Source organism: Setaria viridis, chromosome 3, assembly GCF_005286985.2.
Source record: "Setaria viridis chromosome 3, Setaria_viridis_v4.0, whole genome shotgun sequence".
Classification (NCBI taxonomy): Eukaryota; Viridiplantae; Streptophyta; class Magnoliopsida; order Poales; family Poaceae; genus Setaria; species Setaria viridis.
In genome coordinates this window covers 48307082-48322994 of record NC_048265.2, presented here as the reverse complement: position 1 = coordinate 48322994, position 15913 = coordinate 48307082, and the positions used below count along the sequence as shown (strand labels likewise).

The following is a 15913-nucleotide window of genomic DNA, read 5'->3' as shown; positions in this document are numbered from 1 at the left end:
CGATCCTAGGCCGCCTACTCGACTCGCCTTCGTCCCGCTTGACTCGACTAACGCCGTTTCCATCCCGTTCATGTACTCTTGCTCTTCCGTGCACCATGTGGATCGCTCATGACTCTGCCCGAACTCCTCGGGTCCCTCGGTCCAAGCCTACTCGTGTCCACCCTTTACAGCCTTATTTTATCGACATGAACCTTTCGCTTGACCTGACTTCATGCCGCCGACCGCCATGTTACATCCTACACCTGCACATCACAAGTCAAGGGACACAACACACAAGATATATTTTACACACACCATAACACAACACAACACACACAGCACAACACCTCCGATTAGCCGTTAGCATAATCAAGCACATACGACATATAGACTCAACCGATAAAAGTCTCAAATCATCCGATCAATCACTCATCATAAATAGACCAAGATATATGTTAAAAAATAGAGGAGGTCAAACACAAACGGACAAAGGATAGGCAGCAAAGATACAAACTGCACTCGACGCGGAGCAAGATGGAGTGACGTCACGGTCAAACACAAACGGACAAAGGATATGCAGCAAAGAATTAGATTATTCAGTTTTTTAAGTACGTTACTATTTTGAAAGCCGTTTGGTATGCACACGGGATTCATTCGCCGCCACCTTTTACCACAAGACGAAGTGTTTAACCTAAAAAACAGCTGGGTACTGGCGCATGCAGGAAGTTTGCTGGAAAGCGGTAACCAAGCAAGTCAGCTCCACTCGATCTTTTGCGTTTCCTAATGGCCCCATCAGGGATCGATCAGGTCATTTCTGCCCATCAGGACAGCTACTAATTAGCGCATAATACTTTTTCTTGTTAGCAAAACCCGCGTTCCTGTCCTGTCACGTAGAACGAAACAACTTTTCCTAGACCCGGTCAGTGCGTGTACCAGCCGTCAAATAGAAGCAAGTTGTTGATAGAGTATTATACTATTAGATACTATTTACTTACTCCGTCCTAGATCGTTTTGGATTTTCTAGGCGTATAATTTTTGCTATGCACCTAAATATAGTGTATGTCTAGATGTATAATAATAATAATAATAATAATAATATCTATGAACGACGTACAGTTTGAAAAGGAGGAAGTACCATTTAATATTAAAGAGTCTTCCACGGGTTAATTTAAAAGGAAAGTATCTTTTATGCAAGTCGATGTGTTGTGTAGGTGAAATGTATAAAAGTTACGTGCAAGGTGAGAAGTACGGTATTTGAATCGTACGTACCGTATATATTTCACATGAAAATTTGAGTGACTTTGTAACTTGCGTGTGTGCAGAGCCTTCCCTGAATTTAAAATAATTTATTTTGACGAGTTGGTACATTGATGGGGTTTTGGAAAGCGATTTCCAGTAGTAATAACCTCTTGCGGCTTTAATTTGTGATCGAACAGCACCCTCTCAGGAAGAAGATGACGATGTTCCAGTTTCCGACTCGTCCGGGGATCGGAATCTTGGACCCAAACCAAGTGAAGACGGCACTGTTCCAGCGTCATCAGGCGAGCCCTCAGTATGGGTGCGTGATGCTGGAGGAGGAGGAGGCCATGGCAGCAATGGAAAGGTAATTGCATGCTGTGGGTCTCATCTATATGATTCTGGAAAGCATGCATGCATGTGCAAGAATTGACTAACACGGATGTAAAACAAAGAGACGACAATGTAAGCTCTAACTTTTATCTCTTGGCTTTAATTCCTCAACTCTGGGTGTACATGTGCTGTAGTGCAGTATAATGTTCAAACTGCGTGCAGAAAGTAATTAATCAATAAGCACGCTAAGAACCAAGAAACCTTATTACTCCCATCCTCCGTCCTAAATTACTATTCGTTTTGGCACATATTATTGGCACATAATTTTTAATATGTCTAGATACATGGTAAAAAATATGTATATATAAAAGTTAAAACGAATTGTAATTTGGGACGGAGAGAGCAGCAGCTAGTGTGCTTAAAAAACAAATATATGAGAATTCGATTCACAACCAGAAATGATGAGGCCATAATACAACTTGGGCGGCGGCAGCGGTCGTCAGATTGGAAGCCTCACTTGGAGCTGCACCTGCACGTCGGCCGCCAGCTCCTCCCCGTCGTCGAAGTCGAACATGACGACGTCGTAGAACAAGGACGCCGCTCCCGCGAGGCCGATCGAGCCAGACGGCGGCGGCGGTCCACCACGACATGCCGGCGGCGAAGTTGTAAAGGCCGAGAGGAACGCGGAGGTCGCGGAGGCGGAGGGTGGCGTAGAAGAGCAGGAGGGCGACGTACAGGAGCCATCCACCGGGGCTGGGGCCCGCTGTGGAGTAGGAGCGTGGCAAACAGCAGGTGGATGAACAGCACCGACAGCAGCATTGTCGATCGAGTAATCCATATATGGCATGAAGGGGGGAGCGAGGAGGATGCTGATGGCTTGAAGAAGAACGAAGTTGCTGTTGTTATGGGTGTCGGTGCTACGATGGAGAGGGCAGTGGGTGCTTTTATAGAGCTCCGGAGTGGAGCTACGTACGTGAACCGACGATGACACACAGTATATGTGTAGTAGTTTGTAAAACTGTACATTATTCACACGGCGGTTGTGTTGGGCACTGCACGTACGTCTAGAATATATGCTCGCCCGTCACGAGGTCAGAGATCGATGGTGATCGTCGACGACGCTCGTTTGCTTGAATGCGAGAGGGGTCGTCAAAGATCGATGCAGGCATAAGCATGGAGCCAGTTCTGCACATGCATGGTGCCTCCTGCACAAGCAAGAGTGTTGAGAACAAGACTTTGCTCTGGTCATCAGTAGGATCGTGACATTCTTGTATGCAAGACTTAGGTTTGTGATATGCTCCTGTTAGTTTGCAGGTGAATGCCAACGGCCAAGCTTGGAAGAGAGGAGGGGAAAATGTTCAAGCGTTCGGCTGTTGGGCCTGCACTTTCGGCCCATGGAACAGATTTTTTTCGCTTAAAGAGGAGAAAAATCTGTGATGTAGTAGCCCGCGTTCCCCTCGCCGAAAATACTACTGCTTGTCCTGAAGCTGCTCAATAAAGCTGGTAGAATTGCACGACGTACTGTGTTGTCATGTTCTTTTTTGTGTGTGTGTGTTGTGACGTAGCTAGTCTGGTTAAAATCTTGTGTGCTGTTAATGTATACTCAAACTCAGTTGCAAAGGTGAATTTAATTGCACGAGCAGAAGCTCTTCTGCTCATGTTATGTTCATCGTATTTCCAATTCCACCTGCTTGTATGACAAACAACAGGTGTAGAGTGGAGTTGCCTCCTACGAGACCACACTTGGTATTATCCACTATATTTTATAAAACTTTAAGACCTTGAGCACGTTATGCACCTTTCACTCAGGCCTACTTTTTGGATAGGGGACTAGAGGTACAATTCTTGGAAATTTGGAGCAAACTTGTACTAAACCTTACACATACCTTCCTTCTCTAAACACCTGAAGTAATAATTCCATCTATAATTTTAATATTTACATTACTCCGACTGAGGAGCACACGTATGGTCGTGCATCACAATTTTATACACGTACATTTTAACAAGAAATTGACATATGAATTGAATTCTTCAAACCCTTGCCTGCAATGGCTTTATAATAGCTCAAACAGGGACTTGCTCCAGTCAGGGTCCTTGAGGTTCTGCGGAAAGCAGTTGAGCACATAGCTCAAGATAGGCTTCGACAATGTCTCTTTCCTTCACTCCTTAGGCCACAAAACCTGAAGAAGATGATGACCCGTATATCTCGTTCGCCTGAACCACAGGGACGTACACAACGTCCGTCAATGAGCTGTGGCTGCGACCGTAGAAGATGTACACGAACACCCCCATCACCAGCCACACCCCCACTCGCATCCATGTGCCGCCACTGAAGTAAGGCAAGGGTGAATCAACAAGTTCAGACATGTGAAACCATGTATCGATTCTGAACATGTAGTTGACAAGTTGGAAAGGATCAGACACTCACCCAAGGTTGATCAACAAGTATGTGTTTATCAGAATACACATCACTGGCAGCAACGGAACGAATGGGCAGATGAATCCTGCAGCAGCAGCAGCAGCAAGATATGTAAAGGCCAAGTAAATTTACAAATATGATCTCTAGCCAGAGAGTGGCCAAGTGTGCTGTGACAAAGTACCTCCAGAATGGCCAAAGGAGTGTCTCCCATCATCTTGGTCGATCCAGCAGAGCACGCCCAGACCAGTTAGGAGGAGTAGGCCACCAAAAGCGCAAACGAAGCATCTCACCAGGCTGACATGGGCATATGTTAGATTGTTGAGTGTTTTGCTTGTATGCAGGATAGTTTACTGTGGGAGTTAGCATAATAAGCTGAGTAGTTGGTACTTACAAGGGCAAGAATGTAGCCGAGGCTGAAGTTGTGAGGACCAGAACTCCTATGCAGACAGCTGCAATGCTGCAAGCAGCGATCTTGCGCCGCTTTGTCTCATCCAGCTTGCCTAAAAATCACCAGGCAGGTTTATTAGCTACCTTAACTGAAATAGAAATTTAGAGCATATTAAGTCAGACATGCAGTTTCCCATACATACTTGCGTACAGCTGCTTCTCAATAAGGGGGTCCTTAACTGATTCTACTACAACAACATCGCTAATTTCAGATGCCTCTTGTTCATGATCCTCATCTCCAAGAGTATCCCTCAGCTTTTCCTCATCATTTCCTTGGCTCAAACGGAATGATGAATGCAGGGAAGATGGCAGAGGTACCTCATCTGGAGGAACATACCTGAGAATCAAGATGGACACAGCAACTATAGTGAATGCGAGGAGCGTGCCTACACTGACCTGCAACCAAAAACAAACCCTTTTAGCTTCAAGCTACATTCTTTACTAATGCCTACACAGGCACATGCATACATTACTATGATCTCTGCCATGTTCTCCCCATTCTCTGGGGCGAAGGTTCATTCACTAAATTAACCTCAGATGAAGTACATATATAAGCCCGAATAACATGTTTTAGTGATTTGTAAATCCATACCATTCCAGCCAGTTGAGAGACATCCATGAAGAAAGCGAGAGAAGCTGCACAGATGCCAGTCACAATTGTGCTTTTGACTGGAACTTGTGTCGTCTTGTGGACATCAGAGAAGAATGATGGTAACAGGCCATCTCGTGCCATGGCCATCAATATTCTTGGCTGTGAGGGAAGTAACATGTGGAAGTATAAATATCCATAGCAGCATAAAACGAAGTTGTCATACATATGCTGGTTGAGAGAACAAATAAAGCAGAACTGATAATCTATATCCAGATCATATGCCAATATTCTTCAGATGTTGTCTAGAAAGGGTGCAGATTGCAGAATACGAAGGTAATATACAGTTAATCATTTAAAGCAGGTCTTATACAGTTGGCTCATTTTCCATTGACCAGAATTGCAGAAAAAAAAATGAATGATTCATTGACTAAGATATGTCAGTACCTGTGGCAATATAGATCCCATCAAGGTTGAACAGAGGGCAAGAACGGCACCAGTTGTTACAAGGTACCTATAACAATACAAGCACAGGAACAGTCTCAGTGGGATGCACAGTTGCACACCAGATCATCCATGGTGAAAAAGGAAGCAGTCCTTACATTGCCCAGTGCATTCCATGTCTCTCGAAGGCTGATGAGATAGGGGTATCTGGGTCCATAGCAAAGTATGGTACCAGACCAACAATAACAACTGAAACCAGCATGTACAAGGAACAGCAAATCGACAATGCTGTTCCGATTCCCAGTGGCAGATCTCTTTGCGGATTTTTCACCTGTCAGAAATTAACATAAGGTAATTAGATTTTTTCATTTTTTTTTGGATGAAAGAATTAGATTATTCATTGTTACAGTATATATGTCATGTATGCGTGTGTATGTTGGGCCTGAGCCCAGGCATTTAGCGCTGGCCTGCCCGGGTTGGTTGGAGGGATATGAGGAGATCTTGATTGGTCCTGTTTCTATAAACCTCAAGATCTCCTCCCCCCTATATATATGTACACCTATCCCTCTATCAATCCAATCTACTATTCCACGCAATCTCATTGCTTTCATTCATTTGATGCCAATGATCCAGTAAATAAGAAGTGCCAAATCAATCAGGGAAACATGACGTCTCCTAACCTCCTCAGCAGTGCTGGCAACTGAATCGAAGCCTATGTAGGCAAAGAAGACAGTTGCTGACCCAGCAAGCATTCCATTCGCTCCATAAGGGAAAAATCTGAAATCAATGTAGTATAACTGTGTAAGTGCCCTACCTGCGGGCTTGAGAAAAAAAAAGAAACCAAAGTATCAGGATTTTTAGCATTACCCGCCAGCAACCTTGTAGCCAACCCATCCTGTTTGAAAGCCGATGTAACTACCGGCTATAATAACAAATAGCATCACAAAGCAATTCAGGACTGTCACAACTCCTTGCACAAATGAACTCTGGATAAAAAAACCACAGAGGAAAGATCAGAGATCATATTGTTGGAGACGGAGTTGATAGCTATTGCTGAATCAGAGAATGTAGCAACCTCTTTGATCCCCACGCATAGCAGACCAGTTACAAGGAATACCAGGAATGCAGCACAAGGATCAACAACAACATCAAGCCATGGGATCTCATGGCGTGCTAAGATCCATGGCAGACTATCAGATCCTCCGAAAAATAGGGCCTGAAAACAAGGGTTAATACTTTTACTGTTTGTAAAGATAGATATGGAAATTCAACCATTGATCAATGTGCCATGTGAACAAGTCAGATGCAGGGGAAGTCCCACTTACTAAATTGGGAGATATGCCACGGGCAACAGCTGATCCACCAATTGTATATTCCAGTATCAGAGCCCAACCAATCAACCATGCAACTCTGGGTAATGAAAAATTGAAGAATGTGAGCACAGAACAGCAACTCAACAGCACAAGACATGCTCGAAATGAACAATGTTAACTCCATCATATCAGTAAATTACCCTTCGCCAACGCAGATGTATGAATAATGGTAGGCACTTCCTGCAGACGGGCAACGGCTAGCAAGCTCTGCATAACAGAACGCTGAAAGTGCAGCGGCTATTCCAGCTATCAGAAATGAAAGAGTCAATGCTGGCCCAGAATGCTCCCGAGCAACTGTCCCAACAAGAACATACACCCCAGCTCCAATCGTTGAACCGACACCTGAGGCATAACAGGATAACACAGGCACCATGATCAACACTTCCATTAATGAGATACTACAATTAGTAATAAAGACAGATGATCTTTTTGGCCTAAAATAGTTAGTCCAGCAAACGAGCCATCCCCGCATAGGTCTACAAAATTGCGGAAAACACTTAGCGGATATCAAAATCATGTTAACATTTCTACAACTTGCGGCTTGCGCTGCTTTATGAGCTAGATGATTTACATGATTAGCATAAGTGATGCACCATGGGCATTTACATAATCGGGATAAAAATGTCAGGAACAGTAAGAGCCCAAGAGGCCAAATGGGAAACCACCCACCACTGACCCAACAACTACCAAGTCGAACAGGTACACCAAGAACTAGAAAAAGCAGTATCCATTTCAGAATTCAGATTCCTTTCAACCCTTGCTCATGAGTAAGAATCAATGAAACATGAACTGAAAACTTTCTAAGTGTAATCTCAGAGTAACATAAATCTAGCTCTAGTTCAGTACGAACAGCTCTCGAATTCAGCAACTCATAGCTATATAACCTGCGTCGTTCACTCTGATTAAAAAAAACTAATTCACAAAAACACAACAGGTTCTAATGCAGAGAAGCACCAGGATCCAAGCACAAAAGACGCAGCAGAGCAAAGCTCGCGTCTTTCCAGATTCCGACAAAATCCCAGCAAAGATCCACTAAAAATAAACCAAACAAAGCTCAAAGGAAGAACTGAAGAAGCAAGAGCTCGAAGAGAGGCCTCTACCGATGGTGACGAGCTGGATAACGGAGAGCTCCTTGCGGAGCTGGTGGCTGCTGCCGCCGGGGCGCGCCCGCTCGGAGTCCACCTGCTTCCGGCGCATCAGCGCCCGGACCCCGCCGCCCATCCCGCCGGCCGCCCCCTCGAACCCCGTCGGCCCGCGCGCGGCCCCGCGAGGCACCAGCGACAAAGGCGCGCCTTTTACCGCGCCGTTCGCCGGCGGGAGCTCGGGGGGGATGGAGCTAGCTGCTCCTCGCGCGGGCTGCAGGCCTCTGCAGCTCCCCGCCGGCCGCCGCCTCTCCTCTCTCCCCTTGCTTGTTGAGCTCGAGCAGAGGAGATTCTTTGGACAGGATTGGGGGAAGACGGAAGAGTCCTCGCTGCTGCTGTTCTTGGATGGCGTGCCGATGGTGCTTGTGTCTTTATACGGTGCGCGGAGGATCAAGCCGGACTAGTAAATTCCAAAGCTTTGATTGGCAAGCAACGCGTACACTGCGAAGGATGGAAGGAGAATCTACGGCAGCTTGTGTACATGGTTAGGATGGTAATCAGGTCTCTTAATCAACTCTTAGCTCTGACTAGTGTCTCTATAAAATATAAATGCGAGTACGATGGCAGCTGATCGTCAATTTGTATTTCTGATTAGTGGAGTAAGCCAAGTTCATGAGCGTTGTCGATTTGAATTTTTTAGTATAAGGTATACTTATAGTAGTATATATTTGTGATTCTCAAATTTTTTGTAATTGTTTTTGTCACTACGAGTCTACTACGACATCCAGGTCCCAGCACGTTTGGTTTGATTCTGCCTAGCTAGCTGGGAGGCTCCAAGGTAAATGATTTCACCATGGCACTCTATGTAAAAAAGAAAGGAAAAACGAATGATGTCATGTGAAACAATTTTGTAGAGTTTGACAAGTCATTGCATTACAAATTTGCAACTGCAAAGTACACGTGTGCTGGTAGTGACGTGGCCAGAATCTACGCTGATAACCCAATACGCTTTCTTTCTCTGCCTGCTTTCTCCTTGCATTGACCTTTTTAAGACACACACCCCCGATAGAAATGCCGTGTTGGCATCTTATCTTTACCCCAAAAAAAAAAATACAGTCTATGAAAGGTTTCCAAGTACGGCAAGAAAAGATATTTCAGGGAGAGGTTGGTTGGAGCCCATAAACAGATTTTTCCAGTAAATGAATAGTGCCAAAAAAAAACGTCCAGTTTGGTCGCCCAACTGGGGTTCGTGTGGCACGTGGAAGTTGCCGACAGGGACCCGTGCAAGTTCGTACCCAAAATTTTTTCATATAAAAACTGTGTAAAGTGCGCGCGTACGGAGAGGTATACATGTACGTACGCATTTTACATCCTGAATTTGTAAGAGCAGATTTTATTTTACCTGTTCAAATGTTCAGGATTTTTGAAATCGTCGGTTCAATGGTTATATACAAAGCACGAATTAAATTTTCCATTTGGGTGGCGTGCAATGCAACCAACTGGATCGTGAGTAGCTGTTACAAGAAATTTAGCCAGGCCAGCATGTTATTTTTCTATCCTTTCATGATCACAGCTCATTGGCCATGGTTCAGCCTAACTATATAATTGGCCTGAAAAGATACAAATTCACTTGAAATTTAAGCAAGGGGGACGAGCCATCAAGATCAAATGTACCGTGGCCAAATGATTCATTCTTATCCAATAGGAGTCTGCTGCATGCAAAACTCTAGAATTAATCATGACATCTACAGCTGATTGCTGATTAACTCATGTCCCTGTCCTCCCCTACTATGCCATAGTTGCTCCAGCTGTTCCCACTTCAGAAAATATTGATTACTCGTATTCGCAATTATTTCCCATACGAACTAACCAATTTCTGCAATGCACACGTCTTCAATTTCCATGGAAAAAAAAAGTCAATCGTTGCAAATAAATTTTGCAGGAATATTTTTCTGAAAACATTTCATGTGGTCAGAAATCAAAATGGACACCTATTATGCGTGTGAGGCTAGCTAGAGCTGACCGAAATTCTCTGCAGTTCCTGAAAAGTGTGCAGTATGCAAACACTTGCCATTTTAAAAATGGCAATAAAACGCGTAATACGGTCAAAGAACGCAAGGAGAGGTAGAGCCGTAGAAGCTTTATCTTATTTACATAACCTTATGGGTCAGACACAATATTATACTAACCATTAGATTGCTTAGCAGCTATGTCAGCAGCTGTGCATCTCACATGGCATGTACCAACAAGATCTCCAAAGAATTGGTGCACAAGGTTAGTTCATCTGTTCAATCAATTATACCCTGTGCCTTGTCTAGCAGTTTATTTGCTCTTTTACATTTTCCTAGCCCTGTTGTTTGTGTAGAGAATAAGAAAAACTCTTCTTCTTATTTTTGGTAAATAAGAAAAACTCTTAGGCAGCTCATTCTTTTCTAAAAAATCAAAATAAAAATACAGCTCAATCTCAAAACTAAGTAATAGCAATCAAATGATAATCTCAAAACTCTTAATAGCATATACAAGGAAGCAACATTTTTAGCTGTTGGCAAACCAAATTTCTCTTCTTCCGACAGCTGCATTCCGGAATCAAAAGGAAATGCAGTTATGCAAGCAATGAAAGAGGAATAATTAACGGTGATTGTATAATATATAATACATTTTCATTAAAAATGATAGTATAAATATATCTGCCTTTATTACTGTGTAGGCAGGCAATCAGCAGAGAGGGACCTTATAAAAAAAAATCAGCAGAGAGGGAAGACGAAAACGACGCCTTGCGTTGAAAAGCAGGGATAGACGTCGACAAGTGTAGCCAAAAGAACATGGAAAGCGAGACATGGACGTACAGCGACCTGGCCGTCCAGAACATGTGAGTTTGAGATCTAGCTTGTTCTTTTGCTTGGGAAAAAAAATGATTGGATTGGAAACAGAAAAGATAACCATGGAAACTTTCTACACCTCAATTAGCAACCATTATCCGTACTCAAATATTTACTGTAGTCACTTATGTCCAGATTTTTATCGGTCTGCTTTGGTTCAGTTTCGTATATGATGATTTAGTTTTCTTTAATTTCGGAACTAGTGTTTGTTGCGCCCCCTGCGCTCGTAGTGTTGCACAATTTGTTCTTTGTTGTATGCGAGACGGTAGAAATGGACAAAAGATCAATGAGAACTTATTAGATAGACATGTTCACGTAATAATATTGTTCAAGATAAGTTACATGACGAGGGTCCCATAGTAGTTTAGTCCGAAGAAGCACATATAGTTTACAACATATAGCTACGGACAGATACAAATATTCTTTTTTTAACGTAACTAAGTGGCAGTCTTCTATGGTTGAAAAGGATAGATTTGATAGCATGGATGGAAACAGTCTTTGAGTGCTATTACAACATACAGACTTGACATGATATAGGAGCTCCAGGGGGCTCTCAGACAGGTATTGACTAGCTTACCGAAAAGCCAACCATAGCCTGAGATCCTGCAGAGAAGAAGAAATTTTTGTAAATAATTCAAGCTGGAAGCAACAGCAGAATCATCAATCTTGTGGCTAAAAATCTTGGCCTTTTTTTTTTGCTCTTCATTTTACTTAGGTTTAGAAATGACTGGGAAAAAGGCAGATATGATTGGACACTACCCTTCATTGGAGATATCTTGGTCTCTAATACCTTCATTAAGGGCAGGCATCCCAAAATTTCTACGGAAAAGAAATGAAGTTCTCAAAATGATATATACTCACAGAAATATACAACCAGCAGATTGATGCGAGTTCCTATCATAGTTTAAGTGAAGAGAAAGAAAACTTAACAACACGAATTGGCAGTTTTAGCATAGTTTGCTTTCAGGGGATAAAATAGCCAATCCTTGGAAAATATGGTCCACTACACAAGTAAATCAAAAGCAATAGCAAACCTGCATATGTAATGCACCGAGGATAAGCATGACAATATAGTACTGGACCAACATTACAATTCAATTTGCTATGGGAAAATATGAAAACGGTCAGTTTTGCTTCAGTTAGGGTGCCTAACCTGAGAGATGGCGTCTCAAATTTGTAACTTTTCATCCCAAATAAAATAATCAAGCATCAAGGTTTTTGTCACATATATCGAATATCTAAAAACTTCCAGAATCTCTTCAAGTATATGCAGCCATTTTTAATAAACTTGAAAATAAATATGCCAAGCACAACTGTTAACATGAAATGGCATTTAAAAGTAAAATGTTCATAAATCAACAAAAAATGTTTGCCTAAGGAAAAGAAAGGTATTCTTGGCTGGATTTTTCATTGTTAAAGCTCATTTTCAGAGGTATTCTTCCAGCACCCAAGTCATAAAGGGACAAGAAGACGCCCTCAACCAAAGGAAGACGATCATATACTTTTGCATTATATTTTCAGTCCACAGAGATTTACTTCTATAATAACATCTTAAAGGCCTAACTAATGTAAAACTATATATTTCAACTTCTAAAAATAGATATCAAATAGAAAATCTTGTATCAAAATTAAATTCAAAAGTCAAGCTGTACCTTAATGGATACTTGGACTTCTTCAATGCCTCCAAAGTTCATTGTAACAAATTCGGTGTTAGAATCTGCAAAGAATGCCACTCCCAACTTGTTAGGAGGGAAACGCGACATGAATTAGGCATCTTACTCCAATTCTGAAAAAGTGAAACCCCAAGCCAAAAGAATAAGAAGGATATGGAGATCGAGGTGCAAACCAATGAAATTCAGTAATAACATTGGCAGTGGACTTTTAGAAAGGTAATCTGTCAACATCATGCTTGCGATGATCTTTGGTAGTGTTGTGATGGCATGAATATAACCAGGTACCCTAAGATCCCAACAGCTAGGTAAAACAGAGTGAGGTTCATAGTCAAATATTGCAAACCACAACAGTAAAGTAACCAATCTTGTAGGCTGTAGCTACACAAAAGACCCTGACTTTTATGTTCTTCCTTTTAGATTAGCTTTAGGAATGACTGAAAACAGCTAGATATTATGACAATATGATGGAACATCACCTTTCTTTTGAGCTAAAATTCTGTTCTTTAGTACCTTAAGATGTTGGTCAGTTAATCCAAAAATTTCTAGGGAAAAAAAAAAGATATGAGAAGAAAATTTATTTGCAGGAAAAATACACTGTAGTTCTTTTCAGTTGCAATTAAGATGTGCTCTTCCTTACCTTGAGGTTTAAATCCCAGACACCGTTTCTGTATATAAAAGCTCACAGCAATACCTCGAGCCACACATTATATACACAACTAATTTACAAGTAAACAAGGAACTGAAGAGATTCGAACACCAAAAAAAGACAGTTTACCCTTTCTTGTTGCTACAGATTTAGTTCCTGCAATGAAGCAAGGAACAGTAGTGATATTGATGAGTAAATGTTGGCAGAAGTAAACCTATGAAATATATGATTTACAGAAGTTAACCATAAAAATAAACCCGAAACCAAACAATTTATGACATTGTCAAATTAAGAACTAATCCCTATCTATGAGGTAGAATATTGGCACTTTCTATCGTCACTGAATTGCTGGTTTTTCTTTCCCCAGTAACACTCTGCACTGAGATTAACTGCACTTAAAGCCAGAGCCCTGCTATGAGACACTAAAAAAACTGCATATGGGATAACCAGCATTTTTATTTTGCCAAGCAGTAAAAACTGGTTAACAAGGCACAAGCACATTCTAAATTACTAAGTATCATCATCCTCTGTTCTTTCATTCAAGTAAATCGAACAAACATATGATTCCAAACCCATCAGTTTCTAAACAGAATTCTATAACAAAGGGATGCTCACTTTTGGATCGAAGATGCATACCTTGCCGAGCACATACTATCCAGAATAGAAAATAGACGTGCTGATGCTCCTGTAGTAGAAAGCAATGTATCAAAGCAAACTAAAAGGAAATCAAATTATGGATCACAATTCATAAATATTGATATCATGGCATAACTTTTATTGCTTTGCTGATGAAAACAGTGATGTCTTGGTATTATCCACTGATAAAGCAGAATAATGCAAAGCCATCTATTTAGAATATATACTGTACAATGATGAGGACCAAACATTGTAAACTAAATAGAGCACATCCCGTACAGTGATAATCTACGTAGAGCAAAGGTAGAATGTAGCAATGGAAATATATATCTGCAAATCCTAACCTCACAAAGTTATAGGATTATGGCATAGAACACAACAATGAGCACTAAATAAGAGCCAAGGCAGCTAATAATATAATCTCACCAAGATGCCGTAACCAAATATTCGTAGTGACTCCGAATATTGAGAGCGGAGCAAAAATCACAGGTAAACCAAACCAGCTAACCAATATTGTGTATAATTAGACAAGGGGTGACAAAAAGCAATGTGGAACATGGAGATGCAGTAGCAGGTCAAAATGAACAGATGATGGAACGCAGTGCTACTCACCAATGATGAAATCTCTGTGAATACCACCAGGACCTCTCCTGCGAACATGTCACTGCAATGCAAAGATTCAAATGAAACAAATCGGTTAGTGAAGAATAACAGAAGGAAGAGTGGATTGCATCAATAAATCCTGGCAGCCAAAATCTCCAAACCAGAATAGAAGAAGAAAGCCCAAATCTTGCCAATAAGACCAGAATAGAAGAAGAAGAAATCAATTGTGAGGGAAAAAGGGCCCTAAATCAATTCACCTTGGTGGTGACGAAATTGGCAGGAGAGAAAATCTCCAAACCAGTGGGGGGAAACAATCGCCAATACCAAAACCCTAACCACCATTGAGTGGAGGGCGCTACAAATTCAACAAGGTGCCTCAAGATCGATCTGTTCAGATGGGAAAGAGAACATCACCGGAAACGTGGAATCACAAACTGGAGGGGTAGAAAATCAGGGCCGAAACTCGAGCGGCGCGAGATGGCAGGGGACCTGCGTGTGGACAACAGCCACGGAGATGAGACGTACTTGGGCAATGGCCGTGCAGAGGAGGGGCGATTTTTTTTTTCCTTCGGGAAGGAGGCGGAGGCGTCGGCGCTCAGCGCTGCTGGAGGCTGGAGCCTCGATGTTTGACGAGGGGCGATGGGAGGAGGCGGAGAGGCCGCACTGCGGGCGCGGTTTCTCGGTTGCTTCCCCGTGATAGGTTCTGCAAAATCTGCGTGCAGGCATCCCACGAGTATTCAAATTCGAAATTAAAAAGCTATAAATCTTAAACTAATTATTTAAATTAAATTTTGATTGGATCGTTAAATTTTGATTGCATCGTTACATTTTTTATAACAAGATGTTTAAAATAAGATCCTACTTGACTATGTTTAAAGAATTTTAAAAAATACTTTTTAGATACGGATTAATTAGTTATAACTACTGCGAACAAATGTTTGAACACCACAAATAAATAACTATTTTCTGTGAACAAAAAACTTAAACATGACGAACAAAAAATGTATAATGCGAAAAAAGATTGAGCATCACGAACATTGGATCAATAAGCTGTTATACACATGCAACAGTGTCAGCTCACGAGAGAGAATTGCTTCCATGTGATTGATGATATCATCCCACATGCAAAGAAAGATTTCACACTAAAAAAAACTATAAATCTTAAACGAAACATCCAAATTAAATTCCGATTGCACCATCAGATTTTTGAAAATAAAACCTCCAAAACAAGACCCCACTTAATTATATTTGAACGAATTTTATTTATCACTGTTTTTAATCATTTTCAAAAAAATCTGAGGCATGAACAAATTATACGAATTCAAAGAACAATCTAAAGACATTGAATTTATCTTCTGAATAATTTCATCATGGGAAAAGTCGACCATATGTTTATTAATATAAATACAAAAGATTGATTATATGAATTATGAAATAAACCATCTAAAGAAAGAATATATACATAAGAATTAGATCAATCGAAAAGAAAGGGAAAAGAAAATAATCTAGAAAAATAATTAAAAGGGAAAACATTAAACAGAAAGAAATAGAAAAATGAACAAACACAAAGAAAG

At 41.4% G+C, this 15913-nt stretch overlaps 1 protein-coding gene and 1 long non-coding RNA gene across 5 annotated transcripts; both read right to left on the bottom strand.

Moving 5' to 3' along the window:
• Positions 1-3291: 3291 nt before the first annotated feature.
• LOC117849921 (cationic amino acid transporter 2, vacuolar) lies at positions 3292-8154 on the bottom strand. The gene is made up of 14 exons (XM_034731662.2): positions 7921-8154; positions 6961-7162; positions 6773-6857; positions 6523-6663; positions 6315-6433; positions 6128-6224; positions 5606-5778; positions 5451-5517; positions 5007-5165; positions 4558-4810; positions 4359-4467; positions 4149-4261; positions 3977-4052; positions 3292-3877 (listed from the first exon to the last, which is right to left on the bottom strand). Exons 1-14 carry the CDS (start codon positions 8039-8041, stop codon positions 3715-3717), a joined length of 1878 nt encoding a protein of 625 aa, XP_034587553.1. The 5' UTR covers positions 8042-8154; the 3' UTR covers positions 3292-3714.
• A 2899-nt stretch (positions 8155-11053) lies between these two features.
• Positions 11054-15033, bottom strand: LOC117846982 (uncharacterized). Of its 4 annotated transcripts, XR_004638510.2 has the most exons (5): positions 14865-15030; positions 14349-14400; positions 12434-13785; positions 11541-11600; positions 11054-11384 (listed from the first exon to the last, which is right to left on the bottom strand). It is a non-coding gene; the product is annotated as an uncharacterized lncRNA (long non-coding RNA). The 4 variants fall into 4 exon arrangements; XR_004638507.2 differs by having other exon boundaries at positions 11541-13785; positions 14865-15032; XR_004638508.2 differs by having other exon boundaries at positions 11054-11600.
• Between the last annotated feature and the right edge of the window lie 880 nt (positions 15034-15913).